The sequence below is a fragment of the Taudactylus pleione genome, unplaced genomic scaffold (assembly GCF_031769625.1).
Source record: "Taudactylus pleione unplaced genomic scaffold, aTauple2 ptg000296l, whole genome shotgun sequence".
NCBI classification, from domain to species: Eukaryota; Metazoa; Chordata; class Amphibia; order Anura; family Myobatrachidae; genus Taudactylus; species Taudactylus pleione.
The window spans coordinates 22223708-22245506 of NW_028284698.1; the positions used below are offsets into that span (position 1 = coordinate 22223708).

Genomic DNA, 21799 nt, shown 5'->3' on the forward strand with positions numbered 1-21799 from the left:
AAAAATTCTTCTTTTTTTTCTGTCTTTGTGAATTGTGTGCGATGCAGCCGCACGTGCATCAACACAGTAGCAGCGCCAAGCGTGCGCCTGTGTCATAAGTCAAGGGCCGGTTTGGACATCTGGTCCGAACTGAAGGACGTGCCAACAATTTCTGACAAGTCTACTGTCACTGCTTATGATACTGTCCTCAAAGCAGCAGCGACAAGCGTGCGTCTGTCTGTTAAAGGGTGGTGTAACCCTCAAAGTGCGCTCCACAAACAATAAAAATATTCTTTTTTTTTCTGTCTTTGTGAAATGTGTGGGCTGTAGCCGCACCTGCATCCTTAAAGCAGCAGCGACAAGCGTGCGTCTGTCTGTTAAAGGGTGGTGTAACCCTCAAAGTGCGCTCCACAAACAATAAAAAAATTCTTCTTTTTTTTTCTCTTTGTGAAATGTGTGGGCTGTAGCCGCACCTGCATCCTTAAAGCAGCAGCGACAAGCGTGCATCTGTCTGTTAAAGGTGGTGTAACCCTCAAAGTGCGCTCCACAAACAATAAAAAAATTATTATTTTTTTTTCTGTCTTTGTGAAATGTGTGGGCTGTAGCCGCACCTGCATCCTTAAAGCAGCAGCGACAAGCGTGCGTCTGTCTGTTAAAGGGTGGTGACACCCTTAAAGTGCACTCCACAAACAATAAAAAAATTCTTCTTTTTTTTTCTCTTTGTGAAATGTGTGGGCTGTAGCCGCACCTGCATCCTTAAAGCAGCAGCGACAAGCGTGCATCTGTCTGTTAAAGGTGGTGTAACCCTCAAAGTGCGCTCCACAAACAATAAAAAAATTCTTCTTTTTTTTTCTGTCTTTGTGAAATGTGTGGGCTGTAGCCGCACCTGCATCCTTAAAGCAGCAGCGACAAGCGTGCATCTGTCTGTTAAAGGATTACAACGGTGACAGCATCCAAGTAGGCAAGTCAGACAGTCCGTACCTGTATTGGCAGGAAAAAGAAGCAATTTGGAGGTCCCTGTACAAACTGGCTCTATTTTACCTGAGTTGCCCCCCCTCCAGTGTGTACTCCGAAAGAGTGTTTAGTGCAGCCGGGAACCTTGTCAGCAAAAGGCGTAGGAGGTTGCTTCCACAAAATATGGAGAAGATGATGTTCATAAAATGAATTATCAACTCTTCCAGGGAGACCAGCCTCCAGAACGTACAGAGGGACCTGTGGTTGTGGATTCCAGCGGGGACGAATTAATACTCTGTGAGGATGAGGATGTACACAACACTGAAGAGGGTGAGGAATCGGTGGATGAGGAGGATGAGGACGACGTCTTGCCTCCGTAGAGCCAGTTTGTGCAGGGACAGATTAATTGCCAGCTTGTTTTGTGGGGGCCCAAACGAACCAATCATTTCAGCCACAGTCGTGTGGCAGACCCTGGCGCTGAAATGTTTGCTTTGTTAAAGTGTGCATGTCCTGGTTATACAACATAAGGATGGGAGGGAGGACAATTCCATCTTGCACCTCTTGTTTTTCTTTGAATTATGTACTGTTTGGGGCCTAGTTTTTCAAACTGCCATCCTGTCTGCCACTGCAGTGTCACTCCTAGATGGACCACGTGTTTGTGCCGCCCACTCGTATCTCTTAGCATAGTCATCCAGCTACCTCGGTGCAACCTTTTGGATATAAAAACACTATTGTGAGGTGTGAGGTGTTCAGAATAGACTGAAAATGAGTGGAAATTAAGGTTATTGAGGTTAATAATAGCATAGGAGCAGAAAAACACACAAATTCTGTGATTTTAGCTGTTTTTATGCTTTTTTAAAAAAAAATACAGATCCAAAACACAAAACCCAGAACCCAAAACACGGAAGGGTGGCTTTGGCAAAACCAATCCAGATCCAAAACACGAAGAAAGATCCAGATTAGGGGTGAGCGGGTTCGGATTTCTGAAATCCGAACCCCCCCGAGCCCCCCCGATCCGAGGCCGATCCGAGTCAGGCTCGACTTTTCCCGCCTGACTCGGATCTGAAATCGAGGCAAAACGTCATCATCCCGCCTTCCGGGTCTCGCGGGTTTTGGATCCTATATCAGGTACCCGCGTCGGCGCCATTTTCTCACTCGGCTGTGGACAGTGAAGAGGGAGGGTGGGAGTTAGGGCTGGCTGGGCTGTGTAGTGTAGTGTAGTGTAGTTCAGAGTAGTGTTGTGCTGTGCTGTGCTGCGCTGTGCTGCTGTTGTCCACTACTTCAAAGTCCATAGGGGCTGGCTGGACTGTGTTGTGCAGTCAGTTGTCCATAGGGGCTGTGTCCACTCCAAAGTCCTGTGCAGTGTCCCAGTCCTAAAGGGGTGCTGTAGTGTTGTCCAGGGGGTGCTCTGTCCATCAGGGGTGCTCCCCCCAAAGTGCAAAAAAAATAAATATTTTTTCTGTGTTTGTGAATTGTGTGCGCAGTAGCCGCACGTGCATCAACAAAGTAGTGCCAAGCATGTGCCTGTGTCATAAGTAAAGGGCCGGCTGGCTTGACCGTTAAAGGGTGCTGTAACCCCCAAAGTACACTCCAGTCCAAACCAAAAAAATATATATTTTCTGTGTTTGTGAATTGTGTGCACTGTGGCTGCACGTGCATCAACAAAGGAGCAGCGCCAAGCGTGCGCCTGTGTCCCATAAGTAAAGAGCCGGCTGGCTCATTTCTTAAAGGGTGCTGTAACCCACAAAGTGCACTACTCTGCAGCAAAAATAAAAAAATATTTTCTGTGTTTGTGTGCGCTTTAGCCGCACGTATATATCAATATAACATAAATGGAGGACCAAACTTTCTCCGATAAAAATAAAATAGGGAAAGATCAAGAACCACTTCCTCCTAGTGCTGTTGCTGCTGCTGGGAGTTGTTCATCATCCCAGAGAGGAAGTAGGAACACCACCACTTTTACTAAACAATTGACCCTCCAAAAGTCCCTAGCGATGAGGATGAAGTACGACAGCAGTCATCCTGAAGCAAAACGTATAACTGAGGCCTTGACTGCTATGTTGGTGTTAGACGTGGGTCCGGTATCCGCCATTAGTGCAGTGGGATTTAGACAATTGATGGAGGTAGTGTGTCCCCGGTTCCAAATCCCGTCTAGATTCCACCTGCATCCTCAAAGCAGCAGCGACAAGCGTGCGTCTGTCTGTTAAAGGGTGGTGTAACCCTCAAAGTGCGCTCCACAAACAATAAAATAATTCTTTTTTTTTTTTCTGTCTTTGTGAAATGTGTGGGCTGTAGCCGCACCTGCATCCTTAAAGCAGTAGCGACAAGCGTGCGTCTGTCTGTTAAAGGGTGGTGTAACCCTCAAAGTGCGCTCCACAAACAATAAAAATATTCTTTTTTTTTCTGTCTTTGTGAATTGTGTGGGCTGTAGCCGCACCTGCATCCTTAAAGCAGCAGCGACAAGCATGTGTCTTTCTGTTAAAGGGTGGTGTAACCCTCAAAGTGCGCTCCACAAACAATAAAAAAATTCTTATTTTTTTTCTGTCTTTGTGAAATGTGTGGGCTGTAGCCGCACCTGCATCCTTAAAGCAGCAGCGACAAGCGTGCGTCTGTCTGTTAAAGGGTGGTGACACCCTCAAAGTGCGCTCCACAAACAATAAAAATATTCTTATTTTTTTTTCTGTCTTTGTGAAATGTGTGGGCTGTAGCCGCACCTGCATCCTTAAAGCAGCAGCGACAAGTGTGCGTCTGTCTGTTAAAGGATTACATCGGTGACAGCATCCAAGTAGGCATGTCAGACAGTCCGTACCTGTACTGACAGGAAAAAGAAGCAATTTGGAGGTCCCTGTACAAACTGGCTCTATTTTACCTGAGTTGCCCCCCCTCCAGTGTGTACTCCGAAAGAGTGTTTAGTGCAGCCGGGAACCTTGTCAGCAAAAGACGTAGGAGGTTGCTTCCACAAAATGTGGAGAAGATGATGTTCATAAAATGAATTATCAACTCTTCCAAGGAGACCAGCCTCCAGAATGTACAGAGGGACCTGTGGTTGTGGATTCCAGCGGGGACGAATTAATACTCTGTGAGGATGAGGATGTACACAACACTAAAGAGGGTGAGGAATCGGAGGATGAGGACGACATCTTGCCTTCGTAGAGCCAGTTTGTGCAGGGACAGATTAATTGTCAGCTTGTTTTGTGGGGGCCCAAACGAACCAATCATTTCAGCCACAGTCGTGTGGCAGACCCTGGCGCTGAAATGTTTGGTTTGTTAAAGTGTGCATGTCCTGTTTATAAAACATAAGGGGGGGAAGGAGGACAATTCCATCTTGCACCTCTTTTTTTTCTTTGCATTATGTACTGTTTGGGGCCTAGTTTTTCAAACTGCCATCCTGCCTGCCACTGCAGTGTCACTCCTAGATGAGCCACGTGTTTGTGCCGCCCACTCGTGTCGCTTAGCATAGTCATCCAGCTACCTCGGTGCAACCTTTTGGACATAAAAACACTATTGTGAGGTGTGAGGTGTTCAGAATAGACTGGAAATGAGTGGAAATTAAGGTTATTGAGGTTAATAATAGCATAGGAGCAGAAAAACACACAAATTCTGTGATTTTAGCTGTTTTTATGCTTTTTTAAAAAAAAAATACAGATCCAAAACACAAAACCCAGAACCCAAAACACGGAAGGGTGGTTTTGGCAAAACCAATCCAGATCCAAAACACGAAGAAAGATCCAGATCCAAAACCAAAACACGAAAAGTGGCCGGTGCACACCCCTAATCCAGATCCAAAACCAAAACACAAAACACGAAAAGTGGCCGGTGCACACCCCTAATATATATATATATATATAAGAAACAACTGTGATCACCAATTGTTATATATATTTCAATATACAAAGGGAAACTATTGTGATTGCCGACTGCATTTAAAATTGTATATCTCAATACTAAATGTCCTGTCCTGTGGGTTTTGAAAGATATTAACATAAGATACATATACTTATTCCATAGTTTCTGACTAAATACACAACCCAAATTGAGATGATTGCATAGCAGGATTCTGCTTAGAGGCAATCCTGAATACCTACATTGCTATATGTATATGTATATATAAGAAACAACTGTGATTATCGACTGTTGAATATATTTCAATATATACAAAAAACAATTGTGATTGCCGATTACATCTAAATTGTATATCTTAATACCTAAAAGTCCTGCCTTGTAGTTTTTGAAAGATAAACATGATATATTTTTTCCATAGGTATAGACCAAAATATACAACATAAACTGCAGAAATATTACAGTGTATCTCCTACGATTGGAGAATTGTTTGTTTGTTTGTATTGTCCAACCTGATAGGTATTTTTGGCCATTTTTTTCTCTTTTGCTTTTTAATGAATTTCAATAAAAGGTATTTTTTATAGCTTGGTAATTCTATAGGAGTGTGCCAAACATACGGAGTCCTTTTTCTCTTCTCTTTGATATGTTTAGTTGTAGCCGGAATGTGGCATGGTAACATTTATGGGAAGAGAAGCTGGCATGCCTATGCTCGTGATTTTATAGATGAGGTAATCAATTACCTTCAACGGCAGGCAAAGCTTTGAACACTACCACCAAATATGGGAGAGGGTACCTTCATGACCACATAACCTCCAACAGAGGTTAAATGAGTGCGGGAAAATTTTATGTAGCCTTTTAGGGACAAAGGGCCTGATTCAGAGCCACTCGTAAGCGGCCACTCGTTCGCTTCGAGCGATGTTTGCCCAACTGTGCATGCGTACGGATCGTTATACGCATGCGCGAACCAGTCAGTGCGGCCGAAATTCATGTGCTCGCAAAATAGCGAATGCCTGATAATTTGAGTGACCGAAAGAGGCGTATGTGGGTGGTAACAGGGGAAGGTGCTTGAAAATGGGGAGTGGAGATCCGATCGCAGGAATGCTTAAAGGTCAAAATGGGCGTTTTATGGGTGTGCATAATTAAAACAGCAGCGTCATTGACCACGTCACTGGGTTATTTTATAGCCAGAACTGCTCGCAAAATTGTGGTAGCAAAAACCAACCACAAGAATAGCGAGCAGCTCATACCCTGGTCGATGTACTCGATTAATCTAATAAATAGCGGACATGACGTAGGATGCGAGCGGCCAGGGGGCGTAGTTTCCCAAAAAACGACCGCAAGTTTTGTTCGCTCGTTCAGACCTAGAGGCGTGAACAGACCGCAAACAGCGAACGGTTCATTTGAATAGCCACCCCTATTTTCAGGACGAGCGAGCGCTAATTGGTCCGGCTCTGAATCAGGCCCAATGTACCATCTTTGGTACATTTTAATAGTATTTTTCAGTGATATTTTGCTATTGCACGAAAATCCCTAAAACCTTGGATGGCTCATGCATGACATTGCCATTGAGACGCACAGTGAGCATGTATTGGAAATGTATTGGGCATTCCTGGGTGGTCACTTGGAGGTGACAATTCAGACACACAGAAATGCACTGTCTTATGGGTGTGTTATGGGAGTTTTGCCGGAGACTGATGGAGACTAAGGGCCTGACTCAGCAAGGATTGCAACTGCGATTATGCACGTAATTGGCCGATTGTTGCGTTCTGTGCATGCGCATGCATCGCAGTGCGCACTGCACTGTGATCGGGACGGCGATTGCAGTCACTACGCAGACCCATTGCAGAGTGATTGACAGGAAGAATTGTTTGGGGGTTTTGACGGGGGGGATGGTTGGCGAAATGCAGGTGTGCCAGTGTGTTTAAAAAACGCAGTTGCATAGCGTGCTTAAATGAACCACTACAATGCCATATGCAGCTTGTGTGCTCACTGCGTGCGATGATGTTAGCAATTCCTGAGTAAGGTCAGACCTTGTGCGAGTGTGCATGAGGCTGCGATTGTACTCGATGTTACCGATGGTTTTGCAGTCTTGCTAAGTATTACGGATGTGTGTAAGGTAAGGTGGGCGTCCTTATGTTGTGCTCCGATGGCATAGCGATTGCAGAGAATTAACATATCTTCGCAGTGAGACTGCGTACTTAATCGCTATTGCATTCGCAGTTGCTATACGTACTGAATCAGGCCCTAACCTACTAGCATGGGGCTGGTGCAAGTTTTGATGGTGTGACGAATAGCTGCCTCTAAAGACACACCAAGTGGGATCTTTTGACTAAAGACGCACAAAGTGGGCGCCACAGTCCTTGCACATTCATATACACACTTGTTCACCAGGAAAGGGCCGATACTAGCATTAGCATAAAGTCACAGAAGCGACTACGCCAAAAGATACTGAAATGATCACAGCAGCGTGCCACTCTGATTTGGCCCCCCAAATGTGTACTGGGTTTCATTTTGTTATCCTCTATGTTAAACTAGTAATTGGTAAGTGGACAACATCCGCTATTTTATCTATTAAGAGCGGCAATCCATGCACCTGTAATATAGCCAGAGATCTTTAAACTCCAAAAGAATCTTCTCTCAAATACATGTTTTACCTGATAGGTTCAGTTTTACATGACAGTTAACCCTCTAATAAAATACGTAAAATATGTAAGCAAAGACTGCATTCTGTTTTGCTAACAGTAATAAACAAGTCTCTATTTACATGCAATTGCAGTAGTACATTGAGGAGATTGCTGTGTAGGGAAATTCGGCAGATGTCCTGGCACCGTATATGTAGGCAGGAAAAAAACAAACAATTTTTAAACCAGCAGGGCTTTGGAGCTTCAAAAATTGCTATTGCTGAGATAAATGTATAATAATGCTTATCTTTGCTGATTCACACCTAAAATTATACCAATTGAAGTAATAATATATAAAATGGACTGTATATTACATTTGTATTTATAGACTTTCCACCACATATATTAAAAACATGTACAATTTGCAGATTAATGAATTTGTTATTATTTGTCCCTTAGGTGATGGTGGATTTGCAAAAGATGCCAGGCTTAAAGCGCCCTCCTCGTTAGCTGTGTCTCCAGATGGCACACTGTACATAGCTGATCTTGGCAACATACGCATCCGAGCAGTCGCCAGAAACAAACCTCATTTAAATGACATGAATATGTATGAGGTTGCCTCTCCGGCAGACCAAGAATTGTATCAATTCAGTACCAATGGGACCCATCTACACACTTTAAATCTTATAACTAGGGACTATGTATACAATTTCACCTATAATGGCGATGGGGATATTATATCCATCACCAGCAGTAATGGCAATTCAGTGCATATAAGAAGAGATGCCGGCGGCATGCCCCTGTGGCTGGTGGTTCCTGAAGGACAAGTCTACTGGCTCACTATCAGCAACAATGGAGTGTTGAAAAGGATATCAGCTCAAGGATATAACCTAGCACTGATGACGTATCATGGCAATACAGGACTTCTGGCAACGAAAAGCAATGAAAATGGCTGGACTACTGTCTATGAGTAAGTTGAAGATAGTTTGGTCTTTATTCATGTAATTATGTATCATTTTTTAGAATGGGAAAAAAATGTTTAAAGCTGAAAGCCATACTATAGAAGATCCTCAATAATCTATAGTTTTCAAATATTGAAACAATTGTGCAAATGCTTAATAAGTCATCAGTAAGTAACTGCCAGCTTTGTACAGCCAATTCCAGATATACCTACTGTACCTTAAATCAATGCTTTCAGGCATAATGGTGACAATACTGAGTTGAATGCAAGTCAGACATAATTGCCCCCATATCTCCATGTTTACCAAGTTTGAAATTAAATATTTATTTTATCAAGTTTAATGCACTATACTGGATATGTTTTTCTTTTATAAATACTTGCAATATTTGTTAGTAGAGGAACCAGAGCGATATCTGAATTAGGGGTCTATTTACTAAGCAGTGTTAGGAGACAGAGTGAAAGCGATAAGAAAGTGATAAGGTGCCAGCCAATCAGCTCCCAACTGTCATCTCACAGGCTGTGTTTGAAAAATGACAGTTGGGGGCTGATTGGCTGGCACCTTATCACTTTCTTATCACTTTTCACTCTGTCTCCTAACACTGCTTAGTAAATAGACCCCTTAGGCTGATTCAACATCAGATTTTTCACACACTTGTTTGACATTCCTATTTATATCGTAATTGAAGGAAGCAGAATACCTATGGGGTTTTGTGCCCCCCTTTTCTTCCATTACAGTGTTATTGTTTATTCCCCCAAGTGATTAAAAGAAAGATGCTTTAAATCTAAAAAAAAAGCAATGACTGAAACAAAAGTACTGATGCTAAACTGTTCAAAGCAAATTATAGGCGACTAGAGCACCATCCCGGCTTCGCACGAGAACAATTTTTAATTTACAGCGATAGTTATTTTTAACCAAGGTCTTATAAGATTGCCTTGTAGATGACTTTAGTCACTTTTTTCTCCTGACACCAACACAAAAATATTTTGGTTTGACGTGACACACAAAAGGGCCACGTAAAGTTGTCCATGAGAAAAACAGTCTCCACTTACGTCAACTCCAGCCATGTTAAGTGTCTGTCCCTGTGTCTTTATTTATTGTCATACCAAAGCAGACTCTCACCGGGAATTTGACTCATTTGAAATGAAAGAATCACATTTTTCACATGAATGAATTAGGAATGGTAAACAAAAGGGTAAAGGGGAAATTTTGTATCAGTAAACAGGGCTTACATCAATTTCTCTGGAGAAACCAGATAATACATATCAATCTCTATATGGTATAAAATAAAGCCAATCTGCGGCGTAAGCCAATAAAGCCCTCGGACATCCTTTTTTTTTTTTTTTACTTACTTAACTAAAATAGTCACTACTCGGCTCCTTTTGTCATACACATGTTTCATATACCTAAACCTTCCTCGATAAATGCTCTATAGAATTGTGAAAACTCCATCAAAATCCATCCAGTGGTTCTCGAGATTAGCTTGAACAAGCAGACAGATGCCTACTAGGGTCTTTATTTTATACTATGTATAGATATAAACAATAGTTGCTTCCAGGGAAATAGCAAGACCAATAGGGGCCCCACAGGGCCACTGCCACCCACTACACAGAGCGGGTTGGGCACTCACCTTCCTGAGCCCTGTGTGCTACTGCAGGGCAGCACATCTGCTACCTTGGGCTCAGCTGTTGGCATCTCCATCTCTCCCCACTTATGCAGGGAGGTGGAATGGTCAGTGGTTACGCAATGGCACTAGTTAAACATTAAGGGCAGTATTGGATTGTGGCCAAGTTATATCAAACACATTAGGATTAGGGAGACTTTATATCATCAACAATTAAGTTTAGGAAAACTATATACATTTTTCAAAATATATATTTTTAGTTTATAATAATATATGCTATTCACAATTCATTTAATCTTGCATGTCAGCTAAGTAGACATACAGTGCACATATTAGATAATTTTAAATCATGAAAAATTATTTGCATATATGAAGAAACTGCTAAATCTAGTGTGTGCAAATTGTGGGGAGTATTAATAGAGTCTTTCCGCAATACTCAGACAGGGGATTAATAACTTATGATGTCCTGAGTGAAGTTGGTGTATGGAGCCTTAAACAACTATCACGCAATATTTAGAGTGAACCTCTCATCTACTTTTAATGCCAGTACCCGCCTGCTGGCCAATATCAGTAAGCTTAGCAATACAATCATCCTTTCTCAATGTTTGGTTTTAAGTAGCTAAATGGCTAAGGTTAATGTTGATTTTCAGCAACCTTACTACCATGCTATCTGTCTGTATATTTTGAATAGATTGAATTGGCACAATTGGGTTAATAGATTTAGTTCATACAAAATCGATAATAAACCTAAGCAGGATGACAGTATTAGTTTTATGTCATCAGCAATTATTTTGGTGTCAGAGGAGGAACTCTGACATCAAAATCAAACTTTGAAGTTTGATTCGATATTTTTTCCATATATATACTTAAGTAGCCACATTGCTAAATGCCTGTATGTAACTTCAAAGACCATTAAAACAAGTCATCAACGGTTCTTAGGCTGCAAGGGCAATGAACATTGTGTACATGTCTTCTAAAGAGATTATCTGGGGGAAAAAGAAGGTAATTTAATTAAGCAAAAGATGCGTTCAATTTTATAGCCTTGCAGTTGTATTGTACAGTATTATGACGCACAGAACAGTAGCCAATTATTATGACTCAGAGTACGGTTGGAGAAATGATAGTACATCGGCCAAATAAAGAATAATTTACACTGCTCATTTAGTGATGATATTGTTTTCAACAGTTGCCTTTAAAGAAAAGAAATATTTGATATCTTATTGGTTTATAACTAGGTTTGTGGTTTCCCTTAGGGGTGTGTAATAGCAGCAGCTGAGGCCTTTCTTGTGAGATTCATCTTCTCTGCTTACTTAAAAGCAGCTGCATTTTATTTAGGAGATAGATATTTTTCTACTCAAATGTAATGTTATTTGGCACTTGACTTTTTTTCTAAGCTGTCTCTCTCAGTCAGTCTGTATAGAAGTCTAATTGAAGTAAAAACTGTCACATAGGAATTTGTTCTCAATCTAATGGAAGACATATGGTCATATGCAGCAGGGAGACATTGTATCCCAGTAATGATTACACCAAGCATTCTATTACGGTATCATGGAAAATGGGCTTTATAAAGATAAAATTAGCACCATATAGAGGATGTCCCACAGTGTTTGTAGCGCCAATAACACGTACTCTATATACTTGTTTTCAAAAATAACTTGTATTATCGTTGCATAAAGATTTTTCTTGTAGCATTTACACATCGCATTTTAAATCTGAGATTAGAAATTTGTAAAAAAAAATGTGTTTTATTAAGATACTTCTATTGTATATGATTTTATATTGGAGTCCAAAACCTTTTATGGCCTGTACATATCACAGCAGATGTCACTACTTGAATTGTTGGCTTGGCCACTTCTGTAGCAAGGAAAACCTGCAATAGCACATGGCAGCAGTCCTTCACTCAATTTATATATATATATATATATATATATATATATATATATATATATATACATACACATCAAACAGAAGGTCGGCACTCCAAGTCTTGAAACAGTGAATAAAGTTGTGTCTTTATTGCATCAAAGTTTCAGGGACTGCTACCCCGTCATCAGTATATATATATATATATATATATATATATATATATGTATGTATATATATATATATATATATATATATATAACCCTCTGACTGTGTTTTTTTTATACAGTGCACAAAAGTCAAAATAAACAATGTTTAGTTTTTGCACGTCCTTTATGTACATTGGTGAAAACAGAAGCAGTGACAGGTCTAGCCATTCTGCTCCATAAGGCTGCAATATAAATAGTGACCTTCTCATCCCGAACAACTGCTATAAACATTTGTATGCAAATAGTGTAAAATATAAAAAGACAAACCTTTATAACAGCTATAAGCAATCACTCTTTACACTTATTCAGCATCAAAAAATTGTATTTCCTAATGTATTCCCGAGATTTTGCAACCCAAATAGCTTTCAACCTAAACAGTTGACTCAGGTGCCTCATTAATTATACGTAGATAAAGCTACACAAGTAGGCATAAGGTCCCCATGCATCTGCGATGGATTGGAGCAATTCACAGTTTTGCAGATTATTGGGGGGGAAAATTGGCAATGTATGGGGTACACCAATTGCCGAGTCTGACCAAAAAGTGATAAGAAGTGGTAAATGAGATTGTCCAATATGTTGTATTTCACCGACCAATCGGGGTTGTAGTTTGCAAGTGTATGGTTATGACAGCTGGTTTGGTGGCCATTGCTAGTAAAATAATGAGACTTTCAAGATTGGCAGATCTGTCTTTCCTGAAAGTGATCTGCAAATCACTGAAAAATATCTTTAATGTATGGGCACAGATTGGTGTACTGGGCAATCTTTAAATCAGGGGAAGAAAATCACAGAATCTGTGAATTGTTTGTTTGTGATTGCTGATGTATTGGATCATTTAACCAGAATAAAGGTGTATATTCACCCTTTAGAACACCCAAAGATGGCTTATGACAGGGGTGCCCAACCATGCTCCTCAAGGCACACTAACAGTCCAGGTTTTAGGGATAGCCATACTTGAGTACAAGAGACTTATTTAGTACCTGAGTTATTTAGATTTAACCATCTGTGCACAATCATGGATATCACTAAAACCAGGACTGTTAGTGTGCTTTGAGGACCGAGGTTGGGAATCACTGGCTTATGACAAGCTACAAACAGAAACAATTCCCATTTTACTGCTAAACCAATAGTGCCCTAAAATGTTAAAAACATTTTAAAAAGAATTTTGGGAAAACATACATCACTTCCTACCCTACCAAATATCAGATGGGTTTGCAACATGATTTGTTATATTGTGCTATTTCTATTTTTTGGATAATCACTTATTTATACTTTTGTAATCATTTCGAACAGAAAAAGCTCATTTAAAAAATAAATCTTGAGAGCATAAAAGTATTTTAGAATATAAGTGGTGTAATTGTGTATGTATATATATATATATATATATATATATATATATATATATGTATCTAAATATCTGTCTATGCCAGGGGAGTAACTAGGTATTTGAAGGCCCCATAGCAAAAGTTTGTAAGGGCCCTTATCTATCACCCAATGGTGAAAAATGTATATACACATGTAACTTTGACAAGGAAGATGGGCCCCACTCAGCCCTGGGCCCCATAGCAGCTGCACCCCTTGCACCTATGATCTATGCATAAGTATATATATTTTATATATATATATATATATATATAGTTCGGGTTGGTCCACACTCACGTCCTCATAGTTAAATTGCTGGGGTAGCTTACCCAAAAGGAAGTCCAAAAACCACCCATAAAGAACAAAAATATGCAAAAAATGGGGTGCACTCACCAGTCTTCCAATAAAATCCTTTATTTAAATGTTACATAGCAGCAGGTATCATAGTATGTCGACGTTTCGGTCCCAAGTGTGGACCTTTGTCAAGATGTATTACAAAGTACTGACAACCCATTTATACCTTCACAGTACACAGAAACACCACCCACTCTAATTACTAAACCCACCCCTAATTAACAAGTATAACATAGAAGTTATACTTGTTAATTAGGGGTGGGTTTAGTAATTAGAGTGGGTGGTGTTTCTGTGTACTGTGAAGGTATAAATGGGTTGTCAGTACTTTGTAATACATCTTGACAAAGGTCCACACTTGGGACCGAAACGTCGACATACTATGATACCTGCTGCTATGTAACATTTAAATAAAGGATTTTATTGGAAGACTGGTGAGTGCACCCCATTTTTTGCATATTTTTATATATATATATATATATATATATATATATATATACAGATGTGGCCACATACATCTATACACCGTTCGCTACAAGTTGCGTTACACATAATTTGTGAGCGGCATTTGACTCGGTAGCGCTGAGTGGGTTTTTTTTGTCTTTTTACCAACAAATGCAGAATAACCTCATATAATTTTAATCAGCAGAAGCTGCTTGTGCGACCTATTCACATTGCTGTACGACTTACAGTGGATGCATTTGAAGGTATAAGCATGAAAAGACACTCTGCGCTCCCGAGTCACGCCACAGAATGGCACGACTAGATGTATGAGGACACATCTGTGTGCATGTATATATATGTAAATAAAATGCCACTCACAGCTGTACGTCTCTTAATATATCAGCCGTTGCCTTCACAAATAAAGGATATGTATTTATTTAAATTATTAAAATGATCATAAGATATACAGACACATTAAAATATGTCCTTGCCTTATACCCTCCACCAGTTAACACCCAGGAGCAGGGGCATTTTAAGAGAAGGGGGGCCCATGTGCAGCCTCCATTTGGACCCCCTCCTCTCTGGCAGTACAGTAGATTCTGGCCAGGAAAATGGTGCTCGCACATTATTCCCAGGTACATATTTTCTGTGCATGCCTGAGTACCGGAAAAATGTCCACCGCCATTTTCTCTGTGATTTTTGTTGGTCTGCAGCGCTGACCCAGCGATGCAGAGCAGCACTCTGGAGACTATGGAAAGGTAAGTATAACTATAAATGGGTGCAGGGTGTGCGGTGTGCCCCTGCCAAAGTATCCTCTCAGTGCAGCATAGTATATATGTATATATATATATATATATATACATAGCGTTCCCGCTAGGCTGTTTTAGTGGGGCGTGGCACCCTGCCCTCCTCCTGGAGGGCAAAAAGCACCCTGCCCTCCAGGAGGAGGGCAAAAAGCGCCCTGCCCTCACAGCCTGCAGGTGCCGTCTTCACCCGCGGGACGCAGTGTCCCGCGGGTGGAAAAATGTGCGGTAACCCAGTCACCGCCGGAGAATAGACGCCGGGCGCATGCGCCCGGCATCTATTCTCCCTTTCTGCAGCACTTGGGGTCTGCCCGGCGTGTCCGTAAGTGCTGGGCACGCCCCCAAGTATGACGAAAAGGGGACGCGTCTTATAGACACGCCCCCTTTTCATGACCATGCCCCCTTTTTGGACGCGCTCGGCGCGCGCACATGGTTGCCCTCTCTAGCTCCGGCGCCCTGCCTGCCGCCGGAGCTAGAGTGAACACCATATACATATATGTGTATATATATATATATATATATATATTTATATATATTTAAACACATATACACATATGTCACACATACATAACACACACATATATGTCACACATACATAGCACCAGTGTCGGACAGGGGTATGAAGGGCCCACCAGGGGAATGCAACCACAGAGGCCCACTAAGGGGCATGGCCAGTAGCGAAAGGGGTGTGGACATCCAACCAGAGAGGCGTAAACCTACTTGGCAGCTAGGAGGGGGGGTTGTGGGCATAAACATTTTAATTGGCGGGGGCCCCCACAACCTAGTTGCCACACAAAGGCCTTAATCCGGCCCTGTCTATGCTTGCAACACAAATTATTGAATTTAACAGCTGTATTGTTAATACTTTGTTGTATTATATTTTGGAGAGACACACTGACAGTATATGTCCCTAAAATATAATACTAAGGATTAACAAAACAGCAATTAAATTCAATAATTTGTGTCAGCCGGATGTAGTCGGTATCCTGGTATTCAGAATCCTGATGGGTCAGAATGCAGACAACTATAACGGGAAGTATGAGGGTTAGGCTGCAGGAGGGGAGGGTTAAGATTAGGCTGCGGGGGGGGGGAATTAGGGTTAGGCTGGAGGAGGGGTGAATTAGGATTAAGACGTGGGAGGTGTGGGTTAGGATTAGGGTAAGGGTTAGCCTAAAAATACTTACTGAAATTCGCAAGCATTTTCATTGTCGGGATCCCACTGCTGGCATTCTGACCACCAGAAATCTGAATGCCAGGATGCCGCAACCAATACATGTCAGCAAGTATAGACACTGCACAGTGCAGCAGTGTGCTCCAACCTGGGGTCCCCCTGGTGGCCGGCATCGTGTTCACGCTACAAAGTTCAAAAGTGAACATTTTCTTACGTGTGCAAACTAAGTATAGTGTGCATACATTTCTAGTCACACATTACCTCGCATTCTGCCCCATAGCAGCCAGTATACAGCGTGACTGAAGCCATTACGTGTGTATTCCCCAGCACCTGTCCTGTACTTACTGCCTCCTTGTCACTGCTCCCTGCTACATGACTGCCTTCTGCTCACTTTCCCTTTTTTTATTTTGTTCCTTTTTTTCAGTGCAGTTCTATCTATCAATCTATGTTGTACACTCACCAGTGTCCTTAGTACCCAGCAGCAGCCAGAGAGCCTGTTAACGAGTGCTTCCATCTTGGGCTGCAAGAGTTGAGAAGGTCCGTGTACTGGGGGCGTGGCCAAATTCGGGAGGCGTGGCCACGCCTCTTCCATAAAAAAATAAATATATACTGAGACCAGGGATATTTAGTGAGTGGTTCCTGGTGGGGTGGAGGAGACTGACAAATGGGGGGCCACTATGTTCCCCCTTATTCTGGCTCTGCCCCTGCCCCCTCCCAGTGGGATCAGCAACAGAGCTTCTAATGATGACAGCCCGCTGGGCCCGCAAAAAAAGAGCTCCTGTGCTGCAGCAACAAGTGCTTAGCCCCTCCCCCGTGACGTCACTGATTCCTGAAAATGGAATGGAATCAGTGTGGTGCTAGATGGAGCCGGCAGCTAACTGCCCAACGCCCGCAGATTGCAACAGCCATCGGGTCAGTCATCAGCATGACACAGCCCGGCAAGCAGCTGCACAAAGTCTCTGTAAACAGCGCCAGTTACATGCGCTAAGCGCCGCCCTCTGTCAATAGAGGGCGTGGCTATATATCACCGAGGCCCACCGGGTAATTCCCCGAATCCCCGCCAGCCCAGTCCGAGCCTGCATAGCACACACACACGTACACACACTTACCATACTGCACGTTGGAGATGGAGACGGGACCAGGCACAATTATTATTATTATTATTATTATCCTTTATTTATATGGCGCCACAAAGGTTCCGCAGCGCCTTACACAGTACATAAATGAGCACACAAGAAAAACAGTTAATAGTAATACAAAACAATGCAGGACAAGGTTATAAACTCAGCTGCAAAACACAAGCAGCAGGACATGAGCAACCAGGTGTTAGGTGCCATTGTGGGGAGTTAGGAGTAAATTATACTATAAGTAGGGGGAGGAGAAGCACGTGAGGATGTCAAAAATCCCCACCCCCTCACTGGTCAATTGGGAGGGGGTGGAGCCAAATGATGCAATTCTAATTCTTTTGCATCATATTGGCTCCACCTCCTCCCCATTGACCTGTGAATCGTGGCATTTTGCTGCGAAGGGGCAGGGCTTAATAACATGGTGGTGCTTGCTCTCCCCTCTGTCAGTGGGGTTTCTGGGTACTCGGAAACCTCCCCTGCGTGCGCTACTGTCCATAGGTAACCATAGAAACCCAACCTAAACAGAGTAAGATACAAAGGCTGACCGCAGGCACACAGCAGTGCCACATGCAGTAGTCAGGCCCTAATATATGTTGCCAGGCAAGAGAAAAAGTGAACTAGGAAAATGTGCAAAAAAAAAAAATAACACGAAAAATGAAACTGCATTATATATATAGGGTATATATATATATATATATATATATATATACCCTATGGGAATTATACATACAAAGTAGTGATCCTCCATCACTATAAGTGTATCTGTAGGATACTATAACGCCAGACTGAGAAAACCTGTAAAGAGGGTATGTATTGAGACTATGCAGTGTGTTGTATAAGCACATATATATCATCATGACACTGACTAGAATAAAGTCTGCACAATCTAAAATCATGTACAGTAGTACAGGAAAGTAACAATAGAAAGCAACCTGTGCTTTGTATATGGATATCTAGCCACATATAAATAGGTAACAAAGCAATGGTAGAGTTTCATTCAATCCATGTGGAGCCACAGTGTTTAACCTGTGAATCTATCAGGACTTCAGACATAGCAGTGCATTGGCTCAGTCACCAGCTCTCAGGGATAAAGGAATACAGTCAATGATTTTGTACCGCAAAGTATCCAACCCATGGTGATGTTCTTTAAAGTGCCGTGCCACTGGCTAGTATTGTTCCTTACCCTCCAGGGCTTGACGTATCACTGAGCGGTGCAGGGCCATCCTCTGCTTGAATTGTTGGGTGGTTTTACCCATGTATAGAAGCCTGCACAGACAGCGGATGACATAGATTACAAACTTTGTAGTGCATGTTAGAATATTTCTGATCTGTTATCTCCTACCAGAGTGAGGATGTGTGAATGAACTTCAAGTTTCCATATAGCTGCATTTAGTGCCACTGATGCACCAATAGCAACCAGTTTTTTTGCTTAAAGTAACTATCCCCAAATTAGAAATATCCATTTACTCCAACAGTCTTTGATGTTTCTTGGATGTTTATAACAAGACATCAGTGAAGTACCTGCAAGTGCTGGCATATCAGGGTCCTTGGCTATGATATGCTAGAGATCCTTGCCAATTTTTATGATAGAAAGACTGAGGGAGTTATAATAATTCACCCACTTCAGACATTTTTAACTATACTGTTTGGAACTCCTGCATAGCATCTCTGTCCTGGAAATAGCCTGTACTCATTATAGTTTGCTGCATCATCATGGTACAATATCCATGATCCCTCAATTGTTGGATCATGGTGTCCATCTCGCAACATGAAACTTTTGTGTCATCCGTGATTCTATCGACATGTAAAAGTTGGAAAAAGGAAGACCCTGTTTGAGAGCTCATGGATGGTGTCTATCCACTCTCAAAATGGTATTTCTATCGGTAGGTTTTTTTGTATATCGTGGTATGAACCCCTGAAGTGTTGTTAGAGATCAGTACATCAAGGTAATTTATTTGAGAGGCACTAATTTCTCATGTGAATTTAATGTTAGGGTTCAGGGTATTTATAATGGCCAAACCTGATTCAAAATTCCTTTTCATGCCAGTCCAGATAATGAAATGATCATCTATGTTGTGTGTGTAAAAATAGATGTATTAGGACGCATCCGGGTTATCAATGAAAAGGTTGCGCTCAGTTTGAAACATAAAAATGTTAGCAAACAATGGAGCTATACAAGATATCATAGCACAACCAAGTGATTGCAGGTAAAATTTAATTTTGAAGAGGAAATAATTCCTTTTGAATGTCAATTCCAGCAACTGAAGGAACAGGGAGATATTAGGGCCATGATAGTGGCTATTGTTGGTAATGACTCTACGTATGGCTTCCAGACCTGCATCATTGGGGATGTTGCTGTAGAAGCTTGAAACATCTAATGTGCACAGATAACAATCTGCAGGCAATGGAGACACATCCTTAAGTTTTGTTTAGAAAATCTGTTGTGTCCATTTTGTGCCTTTACCACCTGGACACTTTATAGTATAGTAAACTCCTAGATTAAATTTTTGAGTGATGTGGTGGTTTGTTATGTATTTTGGGGGTTGTGTAGAGTATAGGCATTCTGGGGCACTGTTTTTGTAGTGATTTCATGACAGAGAGGGGGATTAATTGTGAGTCTACAGCTCTCTGGACCACTGTGTCCAATTCTTTTATAAAGATGGTAGTGGGATCAGTTGTCAACTCTTATACTCTATATATACTGAGGAGACTGCCAATTGAGAATAAATCTTCTGACAATAATCCTGTATGTCTTGGACCAATGACCTCTCCCTTGTCTGCGTGACATATAACAAAATCTGAATGTCCACTAAGCTGTTTAAGGGCTTTCAACTCGCTTTTTGACATATTTGGATACAATGCTGGATTGTCCTCACATTGTTTGTCTACTGAAGTATCTAATAGGCGAGAGAAGCATTTGATGGAGGCATTTTGAGAGACAGGTTCAAAACTGAAAGTGTGTCAAATAGAGGCTGGCCCATTGAATGTATGTGTTAGGTAAAGACTCATCAAAATGTTCTCTTTTAATTGAAGTTTGTGATTCAGTCTGGTATTGTCTACTTTCTACTGGAAATCCTCAAAACTGTTGGTGGGAAACAGCTCTGTCCCTTATTGAGTACCTTAAGGTCATCTGGTGTCAGAATTCTGGAAGATAAAATAAACACTAGGTTCTCTTTGGTGCTTTTTCTGCCTCATCCACTGGGTGCCCTTTCCTGGTGAACTGTCTTTTAAAAGGGCTGACCCACGCCCAGGTGTTTACCTCTAAAGGGGGTTTATGAGAGGTGGAGGGGGTTACTCTTATACATTTTATGTCACTTGCCGAATTGTCAGTGCCCCGTGAGGATTTTGTCTCAGTAAAGATGAGGCGGCCCCTCTGCCTCCCCTTAAAAGGTGGCCCAGTTATATAGTTTACACTCGCCATAATCCCTGTTTACAGTTTGTTACTTGTCCCATTACTGTATCAACTCCATGCAGTAATTGTCTACCTGTGTTTGTAATTTTTCAAGTCAACTATTGGTTTTGTCTGTAGTCCATTTTTGTGTGTGTACTTGTTCAAAGGATGTTATTCTCTCTTTTGTGATTTTGTGTTCCCTACCGACTTCCTGCTAAACTCTTGATTGAATTTGCCAATAGTGGGGGAATTTTTGATTCTAAATCCCATGGAGATTTTTTTTGTCCCAAAAGTAATCAGAGAGGGTGACACCATGTAAAAATTGTCACCCTCTCTTTTCTTGAGTTTTAATAATTGAAAAAAGAGTTGTTCTGCAGTTTCTTCACCTCCACTGGACAGTAGATTCTCTTTATACAAAATACTTTTAGCTTCCAGGTCTGAAAAGGTTAATGTCTCTCCCAAAGGCAAATTAACACTTAAAAATCCATCTTTGTGGGTGTTTGTGTCTTGCACAGACATTTCACAATATCAGTATCACAAAGGAAAAAATACCCAAGTGTAAATAAAATGCACAAGCAGATTTCACTGAAGTAACTACAGGTGAAGTAAATAAACATAAAACAGTGCTTTGATAAATAGATACTACCTCTATATACATGGAGCAATACAGATTATTATTATTATTATTATTATTATTATTATTATTATTATTATTATGCTGTTAATGGGATAGTAGAAATATGGCCTACTTTAACACAGTACTTTGAGAACAAAGTACATGTCTTTTTACATGTCTTTTTATGGACCTTTAGACATAAGTACTTTAAACAAGGGGCTTCAGATGGCCTTAGAATCATAACTATCACAGTAGAAAAAGAGAACTGAAGGAGCAACTACAGGAGACAAGAAAAATATTAGAGCACAGTTATTTGTCTTGCAAGATTGCCATGGCAACATTAGAATGGAAATATCGAGGACTATTGAAGGTGGGGGATGGCTTTCAGTTCTGTATTTCAAACTGCACTACTACAGCATATTATGTTCTAGTGATTTTTGTTTTTTGTTACTTGTTGCATAAGCTTTTTTTATGTTGAATTGTGTTTG

At 41.3% G+C, this 21799-nt stretch overlaps 1 protein-coding gene across 3 annotated transcripts in view; it reads left to right on the forward strand.

Annotated features, from left to right (window-relative positions):
- The window catches only part of LOC148511753 (teneurin-1), a 658333-nt gene that overhangs the window by 591209 nt on the left and 45325 nt on the right, over positions 1-21799 (forward strand). For all 3 annotated transcript variants that reach the window (XM_088482875.1, XM_088482876.1, XM_088482877.1), the window contains one exon: positions 7854-8364. In XM_088482875.1, coding sequence (XP_088339001.1) covers positions 7854-8364 — 511 coding nt within the window. The remainder of the gene's footprint in view (positions 1-7853; positions 8365-21799) is intronic.